We start from the raw sequence: 22,208 nt of genomic DNA on the forward strand, positions 1-22,208 counted from the left end.
CATACTGGGCCCAGTTCTTCATCTGGGTGTTTTTGGAAGAAGAAGTAGAATCAGGGAAGAGCAGCGACACCAACACCATTAGAGGCAGCAGTACTAGGTACAAATCTAAGTTGAAATCAGCTTAGATATGTAGATACTTAACCATGCAAATCACAATGTTCAGGTGAAGATATTGGGTAAACGTTAGAGTTACAGATGAATAACACGACTCCCACATGCATAGTGAAACTACTATCATCTGAGCAGATAGTCTCAAATAAATGCTAGAAAAGCTTTTATGCTAGAATTTCACATGTTCTCTCTAAATACTTGATGACCTATAGGAAGATTATTTTGTCACATTCAGAACATCTGTATTTAAAAATGTTGGTGGCACTATTTTTCACACACCTCTTTCTACTAATACCTGAGCTGTTACATTAGTGCCAGGGACTTGCTTGTGTGGGTCTCCTTTTACAAGAGGGAAATAGCTAGTTCACATGGGAAGAATTTGAAAATCACCTGCAATAGCTTTTCCATACATAAAAGCATCTTGATTTTGAGGTCAGAATCCTTTAAGTCAGGAAGTAAATGCTATTATCAAATTAAAGAGTTGGGAGAATCTCCCATTTCCTGGCAAACCAGGCAGTCAGTTTCTAGTCCTGGAGTGGCTGGACCTTTCATCTGTCACTGATCCAGGGCTGAACAGCATTGTTCACTCTTTTCCTGAGGTCAGGCCAATTTACAGGGGAGGAAGAAGGAAACATTTCTCTGGAAGGATTCTTATTTATTTATTTATTCTGCAAAACCTTGGAGACTTGGAATGCCAAAAGGCTGCCCAACAGAGAGTGCTTAACTATCAAAATCACAGCAGGGGCAATCAAAATTGTGTTGTATCTGACTTTGTATGAAATGTGAACTTCCAGAGAGCAGCTCAACTTAGAATCTCAGGTTGTATTGCCCTGGAAGTGCTTCACATGTCTTCCAGTCTTTTTCCCAGAAGCTGCAGGTTTTCTGTGGGTGCTGCAGAGTACATGCAGACAGCTGAGTTCCTCAGTGCCCCTCGACTGCCCAGCGAAAGAGAAACCCTGAAACAGGCCACCTCTTCCGGGGTGCTGCCTAAAGCCTGCTCCCAGAAGCTCACTTTTGGAGGGATTTTGCATGGCACCTTTTTCCCCCAGAAGTTGCTCTAAAAGGAAAATCTTTGTAAATCATGAGAACACTGGTGCTGATTTTGGCTGGTATCAGACGACTCGGTCAGCTTTCTCGGCTTTGGGGGATCCCTGCCTTGGGAGCGGGAGCACACGCACAGGCAGTGAGAGCAGCATCCAGTGCTGCTGAGTGGGGAGCACAGGCACTGGGAGCTTCTGGGATGCTCTGGGGCTCCAGCTCGGTGCATGGGAAACTGCCCTGGAGTCGTACCTGCTGGAAACCTAGGTGCCTGGGGCACAAGAGGGGTCATAGAGCCCATGTTTCTGGGAAAAGTCCCCTGAAACTGCTGCTACCACAGTGATAGTGGTGCTGCTGTATTGGCTATAGGACGTAGGCCAGGTAAAGAATTAATATTTTTTGGTTAGAGCAACTGTAAAAATAGAAAAACTAGACAGTCTTCAGGCACACAAGCCATTCTGCATGTCTCCTTTTCGATGAATTACTGTGGTTTGCATGGGTTCTCAGTTTCGGTGCTAAATACCCCTTTCAAGAAAATTTTGTCCACCTCTGCCAGTGGGGCAGAAAGACATCCTATATTCCTTTCTCTGTCTCACATCAGAGTGAAATGGTATTTTCTGGTTTTATCACTGGCTTAAGATTGATTTTTAGCGTAGTCATGAGTTGTAACTTCAGCCCAAGCGGTAGAACTTGGCTGCCAAACCTGTTGCAAACCTTGAACATTCCTGGCATTCCCAGCTAGGAATTTTGTGCAAGACTTTTTTAATGAACTTGCCCGAAGTATAAATTTCTCTGGGTTTTAAAGAGCTCAGATCTTGAGTTTGCTTCTTGCTCTCCCTAACTTCCGTGGCAAGTGCATTTGTCATTGCTATTTGACAGAAGGCTCGAATTCTTAGATTGATGTTGTGTGAAGGTACATTCCTTGCCTTTATGGACATCTAGCAATTAAGACAAATATTTATTCTTGAGATCTTGGAGCTTGTGTTTGCTCTCTGAGGTAGAATGATATGGGGTTTTTTATCACCATTTCTGATTACATAAACAAATGAAAGAAATAAACCTCTGTGGGAGGTTTTTTTTTTTTTTTACAACTTCTCTCTAACCTGTCTATACACTGTTGTACACTATGCTTCCATCTAGTCTGTAGCTTGAGTTTCTTGGATATGGAAAATACATGTCTGATTATTAAAAAAAATTGTTAACAGGACATTTCCAAGTTCCCAGACAAAGATTATACAGTGCTGGGCGAAGGTGGAATCAGTCTGAGTGGAGGTCAGCGAGCACGAATCTCACTAGCAAGGTGAGTATTTTGCTCTCGAAGTAGAGCACTGTTTAATGTATAAGGAGAATATTATGCCTAAGCACTTGGATATGCATGGACCAAGTCCTGCTAAATACATATCCACCAGGTATATCAGGAACTTCATTTTACGATCAGAAACCAGAGTTTTGCTATGCAATTGTGTCTGTGATACACCTGCATATTTATTTATTGAATTTTAAAAGTTTGATGTCAGACACACGCTATGGCTTAGCTGAAGATTAATCCTTCCCTTCCTGATTCAAGATTAGAGATTCAGACCTTTAAGTGTAGCTTTCTTAAGTACCGAAGAAACCCATACAAGGATACAAATAAGAAATATTCCAGGATTTTTCCCTGCTATGACAATCCTATAAAGCAGTTTATGTATTGATTAATGACATACTCTCTGTTTGCAGGTAACAAAAATGAAAAAAATGCCATCTTTCAAAAAATGTTGCTAATGGTTTTGGTCTTTTTCAGTGGTAAAAAGAAAAAGTGTAAAGCAATGGCTAGTCAGTACCTATGAATAATGTTCTGGCCTTGTCTGTTTGACCTTCCAATGTTAATAAGTAATTTTGAAGGTCTACAGAACAATAACATCGGTGTTTGTCTTATAAATTAGCTATGTGTTTCAGTGGAATATTTAGCTATCATCAGAAATCCGGTAATGATAGCTCTGACGTGTAAATGGCCCCATTTATTTCTGTGACAAGTGCAAATTGTGCTGGTTTCAATGCTCAGAAATGCTGGGTAGAAGTAAAATCACATTATGGTGATCCACGGTGGCATCCCATGAAAGACGTACATGTCTGGGTGAGGCTAAAAGATGGGCTCATTACAATAGAGAGGCTTTCAGTGTGGATCTTTCTAGTGGATTTGTGAGAGGGAAGAGACATATAGATGGTTCTGTTTTATGTGGTAAGATAAGAGAGGGGTGGAGGAGCAGGAAAAGCTTTCAGAGCAAAAAATCTCCAGCCAACAAAACCCACTTAGATTTTCATTTAAAATGCAACATTTATGTGAAGCATTTCCCAGATTCTGTGAAGAATCATGTCTGTCACATTTCAGATGGTCACAACACATATACTGGAGAGTCACAGAAGTGCTATAATATCTTTATTGTCAGCTATATGGTTATTATTTTTTAAAAAATTAAAGATCCCAAAGACAGTGGCTGTATCTGCTTTATGTTTTGTTTGGGCTCCAGTCTATGCTCAGCATACAGCAAGGTGGGCAGGTATTGAGGTGTGGGTTGCAGATGAAGCTCTGAGAAAGCCAGAGGAGAAAATTTAGGATTACAGCACTGGGTTTTTCCCATCTGTACTGGCAATAAGCTGGACATTGTATGCTTGGACTGGCTGCATACATGTCTCTGGTGTACTCTGTGCAAAGTCATGTAAAATCAGAATCCCTGCTGGAAGTGCCATCAGCCAGCAGTCATGAGAAGCAGACAGAGATTGCCTGAGTCCATCTTTCTTACAGAGGACTGTCAGTGCCTGCAGCTACAACCAGGGGAAAGAAAGGACCAAGGGAAAAAAATGGTGCATGCCCTTGGTTTGAGCTAGCTCACTGGCCCGGTACCCTAAAGCCAGTCGTGTATAGCCACTGAGGCCAACATACAAATTATAGCAATAATTTGAGTGCTACCATTCTTTCAGGAAAAAAACTGCAAACTTTTTGCTGATGAAAGCACCAAGAACAGTATGAACTTTTTGTTGTTGTGCAGCCACTACATCATAATGTATGGTTAGTGAAATCCATCACGACAGAGGATTTTTCAATAAAGTTGCTTGGTTTATTAACATAATGTGCTATTAGTGAGGGCTTTTTCTCCTGGTGGTTAAATATTTTCACATTGTTTAACATAATTATTTTAAACCTCATTTTTAGAGTATTTTAAAAAGTACCAAAATGCAGCTGTTCAAATTTGTTTTACTAATTATACCCTGTTTCATATTACATCGTGATTTTCATAATCACAGAGAAAGGCAAGGGACTTTTTTGAACTTCTTTGAAATTGATTTAGAAAAAACCCCTCTTAACCACAGATTTAGGTCTCAGTGAGCCTTGTTGAGGCACACAGATCTTAAGGTCCTAATGCTGCAAATAGTTTTTCATGTCTTGAACTTGAAATACTGTACAGTCCTATTTCAGATAATGTTTGCAAGATTGTGGCTCACTAATGCAACTTGTCTCCCCAGTTATTTTGAAGTACTTTTAAAAGTAAGTGCTGAGACCTAAGTCTTTTCACACACTTATTTACTTATATGTAATATTCCCTTAGGCACCAATAGGTATTACGGTAGGTACTGAGTTCCCAGTTAAATGGTCATTGTACACCAATGGAAACTGTCAGGTTCAGGCCATAATCAGATCTTTATAGAGTAACCTGTGTAAAAGGCAGCTGTATAGCTTCCTTTGATTGCACAGAAATTAATGGAAAACTAATTTAGTTTGTAATGTGGTCTGCAGCAAGGAAAGACTTTATTGAAAGCTGACCTATAAGCACATTTAACGTTGAACTCCAGCTCCCTATTTATACTGTAGAAAAGTCCATCAATTGCAAGTTTTTGAGACAAAACTGTAAAGGCTTTATTTTTTATATAATACTTACATAAATTTATAAGGGTTGTGAAAGTTTATTTCATTTTCATTTTCTCTGTTCAGAGCAGTGTACAAAGATGCTGATTTGTATCTCCTGGATTCTCCTTTTGGACATTTAGACATTTTTACAGAAAAAGAGATATTTGAAAGGTACTGTATGTCTTGATAGATTGTATTTAAGAACCCTACCAAGCAGCACAAAGTAAAACCAAGAACAGAAATTTAATAGCATTACAAAAGCAGCACAAAGTAAAACCAAGAACAGGAATTTAATAGCATTACAAAAATACTAAAGTGATAAAATTTATCATTTTGGAGATGTTTATTTTTTAGGGATTTTCATGAGTATTTTGTGTTAACAGTAGGACTCTCTACTGTGCTGGGAACAAGTCTGGGCCAGGTGTGAGCATTACTGCTCCCTCTTCCATGTCAATGTATTGAGCCTTCTAGAATCTGTTACTCTGAGAGTGCATGGCTTTATATCTGCTATGATGCTGCGAACCAGAAAGGTTTTCATTTTAAAACACTTACCTGCTTTGTAAGCATACATTTTTACCAAAAAGCTATACTTTGTCTTGTTTTTCTAATCACTGAAAGACTGGTCACCTGAAAAGTGCCCACTGACCAAGAGATTGGCAGCAGGTTCGCCAAAGGCAGAGAATTCTGGCTTGTCCTGGTGGTGTAGCTCAAAACAGTAAGGACACGGCCATCCATGAGCTTTTCAGTCACCGTGAGTTTGAAGTTTTGAAAACAAGGTAGTATTTTTAAGTTTAGTAGCAAAAGATCTAAGAAACCTTAAGATGAAAAGAAATATTTAATTTTCATGTTGAACTATGCTTTTTGGATTGACCTAAAAATGATTAAATTTTCCCCTTTTTTTTGCTTTTTGCTTCCTCACCCTTTACACATCTCAGGTTGCTACCTCCTTTGTAGTTTGAGGGAGCACCCAAGACTGCTCATACAGGGAGGGGGGGCAGGTAAAAGCAAATAGATTGAAAGTGAAAGAGATAAAAGTGACATTTAATCATGAAGAAAAAAAAAATCTTATTTTTAACACTTTCATCTTTTCTAGCTGTGTGTGCAAGTTGATGGCAAATAAAACTAGGATCTTGGTTACTTCAAAACTGGAACATTTAAAGATTGCTGACAAAATATTAATATTACATGAGGGGAGCTGCTATTTCTATGGAACATTTTCTGAACTTCAGGGTCAACGGCCAGACTTCAGCTCAGAACTGATGGGATTTGATTCTTTTGATCAGTTCAGTGCAGAGAGAAGAAATTCAATTCTAACCGAGACTCTCCGACGGTTTTCCATTGAAGGAGAAGGCTTGGGATCACGAAGCGAAATAAAGAAGCAATCTTTTAAACAGACATCAGATTTTAATGACAAAAGGAAGAACTCCATAATTATTAACCCCCTTAATGCAAGTAGGAAGTTCTCAGTAGTGCAGAAGAATGGGCTACAGATCAATGGGATAGAAGATGGCTACAACGACCCACGAGAAAGGAGGCTCTCACTGTTACCTGACTTGGAACAGGGAGATGTAGGTCTGCTTCGGAGTAACATGCTAAACACTGACCACATGCTGCCAGGTCGGAGGAGGCAATCTGTGTTAAACCTGATGACGGGCACCTCTATAAACTATGGACCAAACTTTTCCAAAAAGGGAAGTACAGCTTTTCGGAAGATGTCTGTGGTGCCTCAGACAAACCTGTCCGCTGAGATAGATATCTACAGCAGGCGCTTGTCTCGAGACAGTGTCTTAGACATAACTGATGAAATCAATGAAGAGGATTTGAAGGTGTGTGTTGATATATGTTCATCTTGGTTTTTGATATGGTGATAGTTTAGTGCAATATACTGCTTATATATTTTTCTACCTGACTATGTAATTCCTAATGGAGTATTTCTCTGTGTATATCTTTTTGGAGTATCTGTGTTTTTGGGTTGGTTTTTTTTTTCTCAAATATAGCCTTGAAATAATTGAAATCCTCAAAAAATTATTCTAAAGTACTTTCCTAGATGGAAAAAAGTCTACAAGAAATATTTAAACTCATTATTTGCTGAATCACTGCCCATTTTTTCTTTTGCTTTATTGACTTCACAGAAAAAAAAATCCCTCAGAGTACTTACAAATTTACTCAGACAGCACAATAATAATCTCCACTGAAAGAAAATAGCTATGGATTAATGATTTTTGAGCTCCTAGTACTGCTGGACAAATCTTGTTTCTTTCAGTGTTGTCTGAAAATTTCAACTAATCTCTAAACTGTGTTATATCAAAGATGACTCAACCGGTCAGTACCTTCCTCTCCCATCATTATCAGCCAGTTTGAATGCTGCAGTTCAATTATTTGGCGTGAGTAAGCAGCAAGAATGAAAGCATCCATGTGTCAGAAATTCTCATATTATTATCATTCTGACTATGGTTTTATCAATTCTTTGACAGGAATGCTTTGCTGATGATGCTGAAAGCATGGGTACTGTTACCACATGGAATACCTATTTCAGATATGTTACCATCCACAAAAACTTGATTTTTGTTCTAATTTTCTGTGTGGTGGTCTTCTTATTTGAGGTAAGAAAATCTGCACTTGATGTGGTGTTGCTACAAGTGTTGTTTGTTCAAACTGTGCTGTTTGTGATAAAAGGATAGATGGATAACGCATCAAGACATTAGCTCATGTATGTATCACTCATTGGCAACTGCTGTTAAATGATATTGCAATTATTTTTCTGCTGTTTAGAGGAGCATTTCTCAACAATGGTAGTGACTAATGCACGGCAGCAGAAGACCCACCTTCTCAAATTATCTCAGTTATTTTCTGCTGTGTGGTTCCATAAATGAGAGTTGTTGCCCTACACAGGTTTCCTGTTCACAGGTGAAGAATTTTCATTTCCATTAAAAGATATCTTTGCTTCTGAGAGCTTTGTCAGGTTAACAAAAATAATTATTAGATTTTCTTTTTATAAGTACATATGTAAATTCTGGAGAATTGCTTTAAAAAATGCGTTAGTAGCTTTGCTCCTGGTAAAAGACGAGTGGCAGTAAGGCAGAGAGCTGAATGCCTGTGACAGCATTTGAAGATGGATGGGGTGTTCTTGCAGTGTGCAGAGAAGACTTTTTCCAAGTACAGTGGAAAGTGGAAAACACTGTCAGAAAAAGTGCTGAAGAACGTCTGCCTGATCATGCAAGTCTCACTGTTTTTCTTGTAACAGAAATTGTGTCCTTTTTTACAATTAATATCCTAAATCAACTGTTTTTCTGAGGGAAGGAACATGTTTCAGAGAGCAGACTGGGAGATTGAGGAGACTGTATTCATATGTCAGTTTATAAAATATGGTACCAATTTCTCTTGGCATTTTTCAACATGAACTGAAAGAAAAGAAGAATCCATTAGGAATATAGGACTAGTTTCTGGATGGTTGTGTCAGTGAAAGGTTTTTAGCAGTTCTGTGGTAGCATTCAAACTTCTAGTATCATCAAACCTGGAGAAGGATATGATTGATGGTATCCTGAATTTACACTAATGTTATACAGGTGATTTAAATTGGTTCTTTTGGACCAGGAATAAAGCCTGGAGCTTAGACCAGGAATAAAGCCTGAAGCTTAGATCTAGTATGAGATCCCAAATTTTTAAACCACTTCCAGAACCAAGACAGTATTTAGATGTGTAGCTGTTCTTATCATGTAAGTTTTATTTTCATGGTGGTGGAAGATGACTGTGTAAACACACAAAGGCAAAGCTGAATGTGAGTTGTTGAGGAAAAGGAAATTTTAACTTTTAGGTACATCAGATTTATCCCCTTATGTTCAGCGTACATTTCTAATCTTGCATTACAAATTATTGCTTTTAAATTAGACTAAAACCCTTTTAAATAATTCAAAAGCCTCATCTTCTAATTGGAGAGTAAATCTTATGACAAAGAATGTATCCATCTAAGTTAAACTTTCCCGCGTGACTGTTGCTGAAGTAAAAGCCTATTGATAAATTAATGGGCTGGAAGATAATTCAGTCATAGCACAGACTGTATAACCTGTAGCAAACCTCTATGCATGAGATGAAATACCATGCCAAGTGGTTATGTGGCCTGTGCTAAGAGTTTGTAACCTTCTGACCTTAGACAATGAAGAGAGACTAGTGATGAACACCAAAGAGCTGAGCTGAGAAAGTAGTGACTAAGTAAACTGAAAGTGGAGTTTTGATACCCTTCAGAGCTGGATGGGACCATTGTGGAAATGGTAGAGATACTATTTTAGATTTAGAATGGATTATTTTGCATTGTAGGTCACAAGGTAAGCCCACACAGATCACCATAAATAGGGCATTGTTTGTGCATTCTTCCTAGACTTGGGGGGGTTGGGGAGTGGGGAGGGGAGGGTGGTGAGGAGGGGGCGTGCTGTGTGTGTAGCTCGCTTAAGCGCCTCGAAGCTGTGTTTCCTAGGTGTAATACTCGGAGACAAGGGGTGCTGGACAGGAAGAAGAGCAGTTATGAATGGTAACATGTAGAAAGTCTTTGTGAAGTTATTCGGTCACAATACTGTCTACCTTAATCTTCCTAGCTGAAAAAAAATAGTCCTCTGTTGTGAGGAGTCAAGATCAGAACACAGTTCTGCTGGGAGATGTAAAAATATTGTGAAAGAAGCCTGATCCTTACAAATGCATAAGTTCAGGGCATCATGTTCAAGCTTGGGTTATTTACTGTAAAGTTATACAGGAATATAAAATTATACAGTTATACAGTTATAAAGTTATTACAGGAACATGCAGAAGTTAGTGGTTCCCAAGGAGATGACTTTATGTGCTGAGGTATTATCGTAATACATTCCTGTACCAGTGCTATAAAAATATATGGGAAGAGCATGCTAGACCCTTAGAAAAAAGATCATAGGCAGAAATAAGGCAGATTGAAATGTGATGGACTAGATGAAGATCTCCAGTGTCTCAGTGGATGGACAAGCAAATGCATCATAGAGTAAGCTTCTCTGAGCACTGAGGCATCTCACAAGAACAAGAGTTTAATTTCACATTTTAAAAATATTAAAATAGATTATTTGGAGAATTATGTGCAACTAGCAGCCAAGCAATATCAGACTAATAGATATATCACATGTAGCTGTTAACTAGCAAGAACGACAATGCAAAAATAACAATGTTAAAGCTTTGACATTGATATTTGAGTAGCTGTCTTTGAAGATATTGAGAGAGTTTACTCTTTTAGGGCCATCAAGAAATATTCCTCTTTAAAACTTAAAATACGTTAAAGCATACCGTGAATGTTCCTTGTCATTAGGAATGCATTAGCAAGCCTTTGTTAATAGCACAGTAAAAAACAGAATATTTAGCCACTTAGGAGCCTGATTGTAATACAAGTCTAAATGTAGCTTTCTTGGTGGGATGCACTAAATGGTTTCTGTGGAAAGAAGAACAGATATGACAAGGTTTTTGCTTCAGGGAAGTTTGACTTCCATGCATTTATAATGCTCCCTCTACAAACAATTATAAAGTCAGTGAAAGAAGATAAGTAAGAAAAAGTACATAATGTGACAAGACAAAAAATTGACTCTGTTTTCTTTGGTCACAGGTAGCTGCTTCTATTGCTGGGTTATGGTATCTTAAAAAGTAAGTAGTAGTGATCTTTGCAAGAGACTACCAAGGCAGTACATTTTCACAGTAGTTTGGAGAAAACTTGGAAGGGTTGTACTTGAATACCAATGGATTAATTTCCATCTTGGTAAAAACCATTCATTGCACAATTGCAACTGATTTCAGAAATTACTGTAAATACTGGTGGGCACCTGAATCGCCAAAGGTATCTAAGGAGATGTATAAGCCATTTATTGCCTTGGCCCCTGAACACACTCAGAGTAATTTTGTCTTAGTGGAATATCGGGTCCACTAATAATTTATATTTCATACCTACAGGGCAATATGTAAAAAATTACTAGCAATATATATAACTAAACATTAACATAGCCTTAAAACAAATGAACTATTTTGGTACTATTTGTTTAGTACAGAAAATGAAAGAGGAAAAAAAATGCAATTTCCAGTAATGCATTAATTTTTATTTTCCATCACACAGGACAGCTTTGAAAGCAAATGCAACACAATCAGAAAACAGTACCTCTGGCAAACCTCCTGTGATTGTCACTGACACCAGCTCCTACTACATCATTTATATCTATGTGGGAGTGGCAGATACCCTGCTTGCCATGGGAATCTTCAGAGGTTTGCCCCTTGTGCATACGCTTATAACAGTGTCTAAAACTCTTCATCAAAAGATGGTGCATGCAGTTCTTCATGCACCGATGTCAACATTCAACTCTTGGAAAGCAGGTAACTGAGATGAGATTGACTCATGTATGGATTTCATTTCAATTAAATAGTTTATAGTCTGTTAAAGGAGACTGTTGCTTTCCATTTACATTTTTGGTCAAGCTGAATGTTAAAAAGTTAGCCATATAAAGTAATTTGCGAATCTTTCAATGAACCTCGATTGCACTTTGTGTGATATATTTCAGCTGTCAATTCTGATTCTGAAATACCACCTTGTAAGTTGGAGAAAATTAATTGTTAGCTGTTTGAGGCAATAAAGCTAGAATAACTTCTAATGAATAGACTTTGTCTCAAACTGCAATAAGAAGACATAGTCAGCTATGTGGTGAGTGACAAGGAATCAGGTATGGATGATAAATAGTGCTTTATTTCATGAGTAGCCCTACTAAAATGGCATAAAACATTAGTTAGTGTGAATAATGATATGCATATTCAAATTTTCCTCTGGAGTTGGAACAGAGTTCATTATATAGCTGATACAAAAAGTTCCATCTCCTGCTGTACATTAAATTCCTATCCCGTACCCTTCTTACTGGTGTGTACTAGATTACAGGAGACATCAGTAAATGACAATACAACATAGGGTTTCTCCTTCATTTTCTCATTATATTCTTAATTATGTTGTTACCTGGTGATTAATACCGTAATTCTGCTCAGAAGCTAAGCAACTGGTGTACAAACTTGCACAAATGCTGATGTACAAATTATCCATGTATCAGCAGAGCTTGCTGCATAAGGGGTACAGATGTTATGGTTTGTGCCTGTTTTTGTCCTGTTTAATTATGTTTCTTTGTTTTTATTACCTTTTCTTGGGGTTTTTCTGAGATTTTAAGGGCTGAAACAGAATTTGTGGAGCCAGATTCCTCCGTGGGGAAAGAAGCTGTAGCTCCACTAAACTGTAATGGAATTGCTTGTACTAGAAAAAATCTTGTACTTATCCTTAATATTTTGTATTCAGAAAAGGTTGTACTTTTTGTTAAAGTAATAAGTGTAGGATTTTTGGTTTGTTAAAATGTTTGACTTTTTTTTCCTTTTTTTTTTTTTTTCTTAATCCATAGGTGGTATGCTTAACAGATTCTCAAAAGATACAGCAATACTGGATGACTTACTTCCACTTACAGTATTTGACTTCATTCAGGTTTGTAGAATAAAAGTTCTAAATTTTGCTGTCTTATAGCACTGTGAAGTTTCAGTTGCACATCATGCAAAATAAATAATAAGAAGAAATAACAACTGGAATTAAATCCCTCTTCCTTTTTTTCAGTCTGTGTATCTGTTTACATAGCTACTTATCTTTAAGTCAACTTCATTGCTTCTTTTTTTGCTCGTATATGTACCTCTATTGTTTGTGCAAACCACTTCTAGTACTCAGGCTCAGAAACATTTTTGCCCTAGAGACCCCTACAGTACAAGTACCCCTGCTGCTACCCACATTCAGCTTCAAAGCTGTAAAGGGAGTTCCTTAGTTTCTGTCAGTTATCTTGGTGCAAGATTAATATTTTTTTCATGCTATCCTTTGATTGCATTCAGTTGTTTTCATGACTTTACCTCCTTAGATTCTTTTGTTCCAAGTTTGCTAGTGTCACCTTTAATTTACTTCTTCTCTTTTGTTGAATATATTCTTGTTTTTTCTGTTCTTTTATCTTCTCTGGAAACTCTTGAAGGCCTGCCTTATTGGGGAGTTTGACCCGTGATGATGTACTTTCAACTCTTGGTTGGGCAGTTCTGCTATTTTTTTTCTTTTTCTTTTTTTTTCTTTTTTTTTTTTTTTCCCCATTCACAATTGTGACTGCCTAATTTTGTCTTCTGTCCTTTGCATCTTCATGGCTTCCCTGAGGCTCTGCGTTTTAAGCTGAGTCTTTCAGGCACTGGATAACTATTTGTGGTGGAGGAGGGCTTTGGATGACTACTCCTTGGAGGAATTTTACATCCCTAAGAGTTGTAGAATTGCAAGCTTTTTATTCTTTAGTTGGAAAGGCTTGTTTCTAGCATACCTGCTGGGAAACTCCATGCATTGCAAAGTCTCGAGTTTTAAATGACCTTCAAATTCATCCACACTGAAGAAAACATTGAAGACATACAGAGATAGAGGCAATTTCAGTGTTTCTCAAGGAGAATGCCTTTGTTTGCTCCCCATCCTGCCTGTTCTGAGACTTTGTGTCTCTGTGTGAATCCCACCACCCCTCATTAGTGTCCCACTGCTAATGCTGCAATGGTAGCTTTTCCTCAGATAGACCTGGTTCCCAGAACATTTAAAAAAGAAAAGCAAATCTTCCCTGGCCTTCCTGTTCCTCTCTACCTTTATTTAGGAGATATGCAGGCCACACTTAATCAGCCCAAACACTCTACTGCACTGTCTACATCTGTGAGTTTGCTCTGCTTTATAGTTCTTACCAACATGACAATCTGATCAAAACTGAATCCCTTTCCCCATATGTTTGTTAGTAATTGATAACTTTAGCTCATGACTTGAAAGATGCCAGTTGCAGTGAGCCATGAAGAGGTTCAAGGACATTACAGCTCTACTTCATGTTCTGCTGACATCATGAAGATTTGCTGAATGAATAAACATTGACATGGACATTGAGACCTCCTTTGGTGTGATCAGGATTCACTATTGTCTTTTCTGGTGTGGCCATTTTGTTTGTGATATTTTGAATCTGCCATGGGGATGTTATTCCAAAATTGTTTTAGTTAGTCTGTCTCTACCTTTCAAACTCTCTACAAGAAACTGACTAATTTTTCATATTTTCAAGTATAAGGACAATCCCTAGATTTGGCTTTTCTGTTCTGATGCCTTTCGGAGGCTAATCTATGCTCTAATGTCCCATAGGTTCACCTTTGTCTCCTCGGTCTCAACTGCAGAGGCTCCTGGACATGTATGATAAGCTTCCCTGTCTTTCCAGGTTTATCTGGTGAAGATCATCGAACCTATCCACTGTCTTGAATACTTTTTGCCAGTCATGCCATCATAAAATATTTCTTCTGATTGTCCATAGATTCAGAATGCTAATGAACAAAGTCAGATTCTTCTGAAAGTTACAGAGAAATGATACCTATGACTTTCTCCTGGGATGATTATCTCAGTAACAGAATGTGGAAAGGACCTCTGAATCTAGGGTATGGGACCTCTCCAGCCCCTCTGCTCAAAGCAGGTTCAGCTAGAGCAGGTTGCTCAGAGCCATGCTGGATTTTACATGAGGGGGATGTTGCCACCTCATGGTCCAACAGGAGCCCCAAGGCCTTCTCTGCAAAGCTGCTTTTGGTTGGTCAGCCTCCAACCTGAACTGGTGCATGTGGTTATTCCCTCCCAGGAGCAGAGATCTACAGAAAAGGTTAGCTTCTAAATGTATTGGGATGACTAAATCCAGTTCTGGGGGAGATGGAGACTTGGTCTCTGGTAGCCTTAAGTTTACGTTTGCATAAGTTCGTCATTATGACTTCTAAACTTTTCCCAAGAATTTGACACTAAATTTTAGAGCTGGTTCTTACTCTCTCTTCCTTGAAAATGTGCTGGTAGATGACTCTGGCTAACTCCTTGGTTAGGGACACTGCTTCCTTCTCTGTTGCAGCTGTGGATGTCATGACAGAGTTTTTCTTAAGACTTTTACGGGCATTAGATGTATCAGGAGGCCTTCCATTTTCAGGAGCAGGGCTTTTCATCCAGGATGAATGATGCTTCAGGATGAGAGAGGCCAGGGTTACTCTCTGGTCACTGGCCCATAAAAGAAGAAGAAGTGGTATTAACCTTCTCATCAATGACAAGAGAGAGCATCTGTGACATTTTCTTTGACAGACATCTGACCTGCTTCTGTATATCTTGGGTATGAATTGTAGCCAGTTAATGACTGCAGTAGCATTACCACTAGTTTTTCACATCCATCTCAGTCTTCTACCAGTGCTTACAGTGGAGTCATCATTTCTTGGAGATCCTTCATGTGAGATTCTGCTAGCATATATTGCTTGTCCTTAGGGTTTCATATAGTCACACTCAAAAGGTCATAGTGAACTTGTTGGACATTTATAGCTGTGGTTATGGCTGGTTTTCCCTAAATTATAAACCTCCATTGGATAACCAGATTGGCTGCTGCAGTCATTGCCATCCTGAACCCTTGCTGACTTGCTGTCTCTGCCACCAGCTGCATTTTCCAAACTGGTGACATAGAGGAAGCATGCGACTGTGTCTCCCTGTTTGGCCGCTGTACCAGGCCTGAAGGCTCAGCACCTGGGTCACTGCAGTGCAGGACTGTGGCTCTTGAGTGGGCTGCATGAGCCTTCTGCTGCCATTCCCTGACCATATGCCAATGTAGCCAGGTTGTGTGTTGATTTTTGCTCCTGCCCTTTTAGAGCTGGTGTCATCTTCTGTTTGACTTTACGCTTGTTTTGTGTTTGGAATTTATGAGATATCACTAATTTTCATATTCAATATTTTTAGTGAAATAACTGTTTGACCAGCAGTGAGAACAATATGGCATCATGGTGGCCTTTGCAAAATTTGAGTAAATGTTGGAAACAGGAATTTAAAAAGTCACTGTGTGACTGTGTAATCATGCAGTGTGAGAGCTGTATGTATAACTTGGCTCGATATCAGTTAAACAGCTCATTTGCTTCATAACGATTGTAGATACAAGAGGTACTAAATTCTGCAGTTTGAAATAATGAATAAACACAAATCCATTCTTGCATTGCTACAGACCAGTGCTATACAGCCTCCAGAAGCATAACCCACAAGTGTCACCATTCTTTTAGGAGAAATGAGGAAACTAGTGAAATAAATTTTTAACTAGTTCGGCTGTTACAATATTTTTTTTTTTCATAAACTTTGATTCTGCTAGTGGTTTGCTCATTTATGATGAAAACAAATGGTAGGGAACCTGGAACATACTTACCTGTTTGTGAAAGGCTTCTGAGTTGGAGTACTCGGAATTTAAATCCTTCCTTGAATTTATGTGGATGTAGTAGCAAAAGCACCAACTGCAGGTTTCTTCCTGATGTGAAATTAGTTTTGCTTTCCATCTGTTTCTTTGCTGATTGGTCATTTGCAGTGATGTTCGTAATGTAAAGTGATGTTCATAATTTTGTCCGAATTGTCCATTTGCAGTTGCTTACGGCTGATAAGTTTGCAGTTTCAGCTAGTTGTTTAGCGTGCAAGTTAACACTGATACAAAGCAGAGCTTTCCTATTCTGTGTACACTGATGTACCTGATTTTCATTAGATTTAGGCATGAGACAAAAACAGTCTTAAGTGCTTAAGGTGCTTCAAGAGTAAAGATCAAGGCCTGATTTAGCTAAATCTGTCTGGAGCTACTGAGGATGAGGTCTTATGAGAATGGCAGCAGTTTCTGGTGGGCTAAGTAGATTAACTCTGGGATGATTTTGTTTCATCTTTTAAGTCATTTGTCACCTTGAAACATCTTTTTTCTCCTGAAACTGCTAATTTTTCATACCACAAATCCTCTTGTGACTTATTTCCTGTCTTCTGATAAGGACGAGTAGTAGTGCTAGTTTCATATGTGGGTTACAGCCCCTTGAGCAAACAGTGATGTGCAACTTCCCATTTTTTCTGACATTCAGAAAAACTGCTCGGCCCAGGACCTGCAGGAGAGTGGCACTCAGGTCCTGACAGTCTGGTACACCTTGTCCAGACAAGACAGGGATGGCACCAGTAGGTTTGGGAGGTGCCTGCAGATATTGCAAGTGTTGTTCTTACAATTTTAACTGGAGGGTGAGTGCCTAGTTGCCACTGGTTTTGTGCGGCTTCATAATTTAGAAGCCTGCAATATTAATTGTACTACAGAGAAAACTTCTTCCATCTGTTAGGAAAGATGGCAGCTTATTCCAACAGGTTATGAATCTGGTCTCAGTTATTCATGATCTTTTCGTGGAGGTTTGTTCTCAGCTGCAAATCCTACTTAGGTTAACACTTTATGTCTGTTGAAGCAATACATAGTTGCCATGGAAAGGAGATTCATCACCAATTTCTATAAAATGACAAGTTTACTATATCAATAGTATTTTTCTTTCATTCTACAGTTAATACTGATTGTGATTGGCGCTATAACAGTAGTCTCAATATTACAACCCTACATCTTCCTGGCATCAGTGCCTGTGATAGCAACCTTTATTGTGTTAAGGGCATACTTCCTCCACACTTCTCAGCAGCTGAAACAACTGGAATCTGAAGGTAGGAGCAGCAAAATTGGTAGACTTCTAAATCCACAACAAATCAATTGAGAAGTGATTCACCTTTTCACCTCTTCTTTGCCTTTTCTCTTGCAAGATGCCATTGTCTCTGGGAGCAGAACACATACCTCCTTAAAGCCAGTGCTGTTACTGATCCGGCCAATCCTGAGTGCTCTGCTGCCAAAGAGCAATGGAGAAGATCTTTTTAAAGCTGGGCTTTATCATCATTGCAGCTGAAAACAAAGTCCTGACATACAATTTTCTTGAGTGTAAATGTAACTTGAAAAATTGTGGTCAGACTTGGTATGTGCCATATGAATTTGTTTCTTCATAAGAAAAATTTCCAATGGATATACCTTAACTGCAAATAATTCTTATTTCTGAATATGTTAATTGACTAAATTTCCTTCCTCTCCCTCATTTAAAGACTAACATGTTCCAATAAAATGGGAAACCTCATTCTGAAGTGTGGGTTTGCAGATCAGGCACTGTGACTTGGCTTTACAATAAACTGGCAGATCTTTAGCAAGTCAGTCCTGACTATTAAACACTGATGATGGTGGTCTTCCCTCTTACTTAAGTGTAATTCTGAAGTTTATCAGATCTAAGTCTAAATTTCTTTGACATTCACAGTGATCCAGCATTGGCTCACCACTTTACGTGCTTAACATTACCGTGTCAGTACAGTGGAATCCAGAGCATTAAAGTACTCTGTGCTAAAAAACTTCACTTGATGGAGTTATCAGAACTGCAGGAATTCATTGTATCTGGGGAGGAGCCACCTTTCTCTTGTGGCATTTTACAGCAGGCCGGGAGTTTCCCCATGTAGTATGCTAACTATGAAGGATTAATGTAATCCCTTCCTGGCAGTACACTGAATGCAATCTCTACCCATTCATGCAAAGACTGTTGTTGTATATCCTGTGCTAAGATTACTTCAGTCGGGTACTCCAACAACATATGTAAATTAAACTCTCACAAATGTTACATGGTTGTGAGTTAGAGAATAGGGCTGTGTATTTGCATTGTATCAAAGGTATTTGCTTATGAGTGTTTATGATGTTTCTAATTTAAACACTTTACAGCTCGGAGTCCAATATTCGCCCATCTTGTTACAAGCTTAAAAGGGCTGTGGACACTGAGAGCTTTTGGACGGCAGCCGTATTTTGAGACCTTATTTCACAAAGCCCTGAACCTACACACGGCAAACTGGTTCCTCTACCTGTCAACACTGCGCTGGTTCCAGATGAGGATAGAAATGAGTTTTGTTTTCTTTTTTGTTGCTGTGGCGTTTATCTCGATTGTAACTACAGGTATGGTAGCTTTACTGGAGTACTGAAATGGAAGTCTTCCGCTTCAGTTTAACAGCTTTAGAAACTTCTGAGGGAAATAAACCATTGAAAAATTTAGCATACATTGGAGTCACTGATTTAAGTATATCATTATAGTAAGTGCAATTTAATTAAAATAGAAATTACACTGTTATTATCTACAATCTGATGTTGTAGAGGACTCATTAAGGGATTAATCTGAAGATAATATCTGAAGGACAGAACTTTCCTTTTCTTGACTGAAATTGCTGTAAAAGTAATCTCATGTGTTTTAAACCACATTAATGTAACCACCTTCGTTACTGAAAAGCTTGGATGTTGATTATCATCTGTGTAGCTCATAGAGGTTAATGTTCCTCTCATTTGCAAATGGCTAAGACATGCAAAGTTTTAATGATCTTTTAGAGCCACACTAACAGCAGAAATAGTTATCCAGTTTCTAATAAGTTTTAGTTTTTCTCTAATTTCCAACCCACTCACCCATTTTCTCATGTGAAGTTTTGCAGATTCCATTCAAAATTCCCTTAAAAATGGCTCACCGCTCCCAGTAAACCCAGTACCTGAACGAGAATCACTCTGTACCTTACTGTCTTTCTTGAATTTGAAAAGCTGCCTGTGGCTGGCCAGGCATAGTCAGTCTCCAACAAGCAGAGAACAGGAGAATAATATCCCCAAAATGTTCAGTGGAAAAACTCAGCAGGTTTAGTTACAGATTACTTCAAATACAGTTTTAAATTCACAACACTTTTGTTATGTTTGTTTTTTCATTTTGATTTTCAGGCATTATTCTCCCTCTCCCAAGTTTTACACTGAACCTTGTGTGCAGGATCTGGACGCAGTTAGAATTGCATTTACTGTGGTTGTTGAACACGACTTTGCTGATTTTATGAAGGAGATTTTTGGCTCTAACAATATCCAAGTTTCATTTGATCATACTTCAGTGTTGAAAAGGAGTTATATGAAAGTGTACATTTTATCTAATATTGTACATTATCTGAAATACTATGCTCTATTTCTTGTATCAGGAGCTCTCCTGATTCTTAGGAAAAAAAAATGCATAATTACTTCTGTATGGAAATATGCACCTGCAGTACTTTTTTTACAAAGGAGACTTTTAGTTCCTCTAAAATTCATGGCAACACAATATCCCCTGTTGCCTGTCTCATTTTTCACTTTGTGTGCTTAGTATTTTGGGGATTTTTAGGAAAATTGTTTCTTGTGTTATTGTTTTTCTGGACATTTTATTTGAGAAAAGGGGTTAGAAGCACTTAATAAAACTGTGAAAATCTGTCATCTTGCCACCACTGTAAACTTTAATTTAAAGGAAATAGGTCCTTGGAGCAAAACTAAATTCCTTAAGCTGTCAACTTTCAGGAGGAATATTTTTCTTTTTTTGTTTGCTTTAATTACTCTGATGATGAGATATCTCTAAGCAAAACAGGAGGAAGTTTGTCGAAGAAAGCCATAGAAGAAATGAAGAAATCATGGAAAGGCATTAGGCTTAAATTCTCGAGTCCATTTAACACATAGTGAGATTAAAAATCAACAGTGGGATTGTTTAAGTGCTCATACCATGTTGTGTGAACTCATAAAGGAAAATCCCAAGCTTGTTACAGCAGACAATTAAAGCAAAAGAATTTATATCTGCATCTTTGTAGAAGAAATGAAAATGTAAACCAGCACAACTATTTTGAATTTTAAAGTTGTTAGCTGTGGTGTTTTAGTCAGATAAGAGCCATTTCACAGCTTCAGATGTGTTGGAAAAAGGAAATTGAAATAAAGATTTCAGAGATGTGATTCTGTTCACATCTTAAGTACCAAGATTTAACATTTTTTCTTCTGCCAAACCAAGATCAGGGTTTCTCGTAAATTCAGTGCCAAAACCAGGTGTTTAACTGGTGATTAAGGTCTCAGTCCTTTGTGTAATTAACAGACCCATGTTTTCTCCATTAAGTAAAAGAGGAGAGAATGTGAAGATGTATTTTAAGATACACATGCTAATTTTCTGATTTCTATTGGCTTTTTATTTGCATATAAATTTAATGTGTTTTTCTCTCCGCAGGTGATGGACCAGGTAGAATTGGCATTATTCTTACTTTAGCTATGAACATCATGGGAACCTTGCAGTGGGCAGTAAACTCGAGCATAGATGTGGATAGTTTGGTAAGCATGCAATGCACTATTCTGTGCTTTCTTTTGAGGAATTGCTTTAATTTGTTGATCACGGGTTTTCAGAGTTGGATATCAGGCAGATGTATTCCCTTCATACCTTTCATAGCAACCTACTGGCTTTGGCACAGTACAAACTGGGTTTTTCTATGATCAAAGATTTTCCTGGACTAGAATGGGTGACAGAATACTTGCATTTGAAGATTCAGGTTGCAGATGTAGCTGTGATGGGGAAACTTCAAAAAGGCTTGGAGTTGTTTTGTTATGACTATATACCTTCCAAGGTATATAATATACCTCTGTCTACTGTCCTGGGTTAAGCTGAGACAGAGTTAACTTTCTTCATAATAGCTAGCAAGAGGCTGTGTTTTGGATTTGTGCTCAGAAGAAAGCTGATAAAAAGTGATGTTTCTGTGGATGCCAAGGTCTTTCAGGTTCTCTGGCTGTCTGCAAACAAGAGAAGCTGGGAGGGAGCACAGCCCCAGTTACTAGCCCAGGATTTGATCTTAGGTTCGGGACTGAGACCCAGAGTGGCCAATAATCTATTCCATAACATACATGTCATGCCCAGTATATAGGTGAAGGACCCTCCGGAAGATCGTCCCTTTTGGTTCCGGATCTCTTTTGCTCCGGGTCATCTTGCTCCAGGTGGTCACTCTCCCAAGGCCTTCCCCCCCAACACACCCTGGTCAGCTCTCGGTCTGGGATGCTCAGACTGTTATCTCCGTTCCGTGAGTGCGGTTTCAGGACTCTCCATGCTCTGGGATCGTTAGCCGGGAACAGGCTGAGCCTTGGTCATCAGGTGGGGGGGGCAGTATCACTGTGTATCACTCATTCATATGTTTGTATATAGTATTATTTTCAGTATTATTGTAGTTTAGTTATTAGATTGTCCTTATCTCAACCCACGAGTCCTTTTTTCCCTTTACCCCTTTAATTCTCTCCCCTGTGCTCAGATGGCGGGGGGGAATTCTGTGAGCGGGTGTGTGGTTTGGCTCCCAGCCAAGGGCAAACCCATCACATCTACTGAAGTGCTTTGCACAGCAGGTCACAATGGATGTTTTTGAGCTGCTTCCATGCCAATTCAATAGTGATATAATAATCTATTCTAGGTTTCCCTGGGG

General features: G+C 38.6%; 1 protein-coding gene across 1 annotated transcript in view; it reads left to right on the top strand.

The window, feature by feature from the left end:
- CFTR (cystic fibrosis transmembrane conductance regulator (ATP-binding cassette sub-family C, member 7)) overlaps window positions 1–22,208 on the top strand; it is a gene marked incomplete at its 5' end in the record, with an annotated part of 68,443 nt that overhangs the window by 22,494 nt on the left and 23,741 nt on the right. Inside the window, 10 exons of the mRNA XM_010087678.1 lie at window positions 2,355–2,449; window positions 5,120–5,206; window positions 6,129–6,861; window positions 7,510–7,638; window positions 10,647–10,684; window positions 11,148–11,401; window positions 12,460–12,539; window positions 17,435–17,585; window positions 18,670–18,897; window positions 20,978–21,078. Coding sequence (XP_010085980.1) covers window positions 2,355–2,449; window positions 5,120–5,206; window positions 6,129–6,861; window positions 7,510–7,638; window positions 10,647–10,684; window positions 11,148–11,401; window positions 12,460–12,539; window positions 17,435–17,585; window positions 18,670–18,897; window positions 20,978–21,078 — 1,896 coding nt within the window. The remainder of the gene's footprint in view (window positions 1–2,354; window positions 2,450–5,119; window positions 5,207–6,128; window positions 6,862–7,509; window positions 7,639–10,646; window positions 10,685–11,147; window positions 11,402–12,459; window positions 12,540–17,434; window positions 17,586–18,669; window positions 18,898–20,977; window positions 21,079–22,208) is intronic.

Source organism: Pterocles gutturalis, unplaced genomic scaffold (genome assembly GCF_000699245.1).
Source record: "Pterocles gutturalis isolate BGI_N339 unplaced genomic scaffold, ASM69924v1 scaffold23236, whole genome shotgun sequence".
Taxonomy (NCBI): Eukaryota; Metazoa; Chordata; class Aves; order Pterocliformes; family Pteroclidae; genus Pterocles; species Pterocles gutturalis.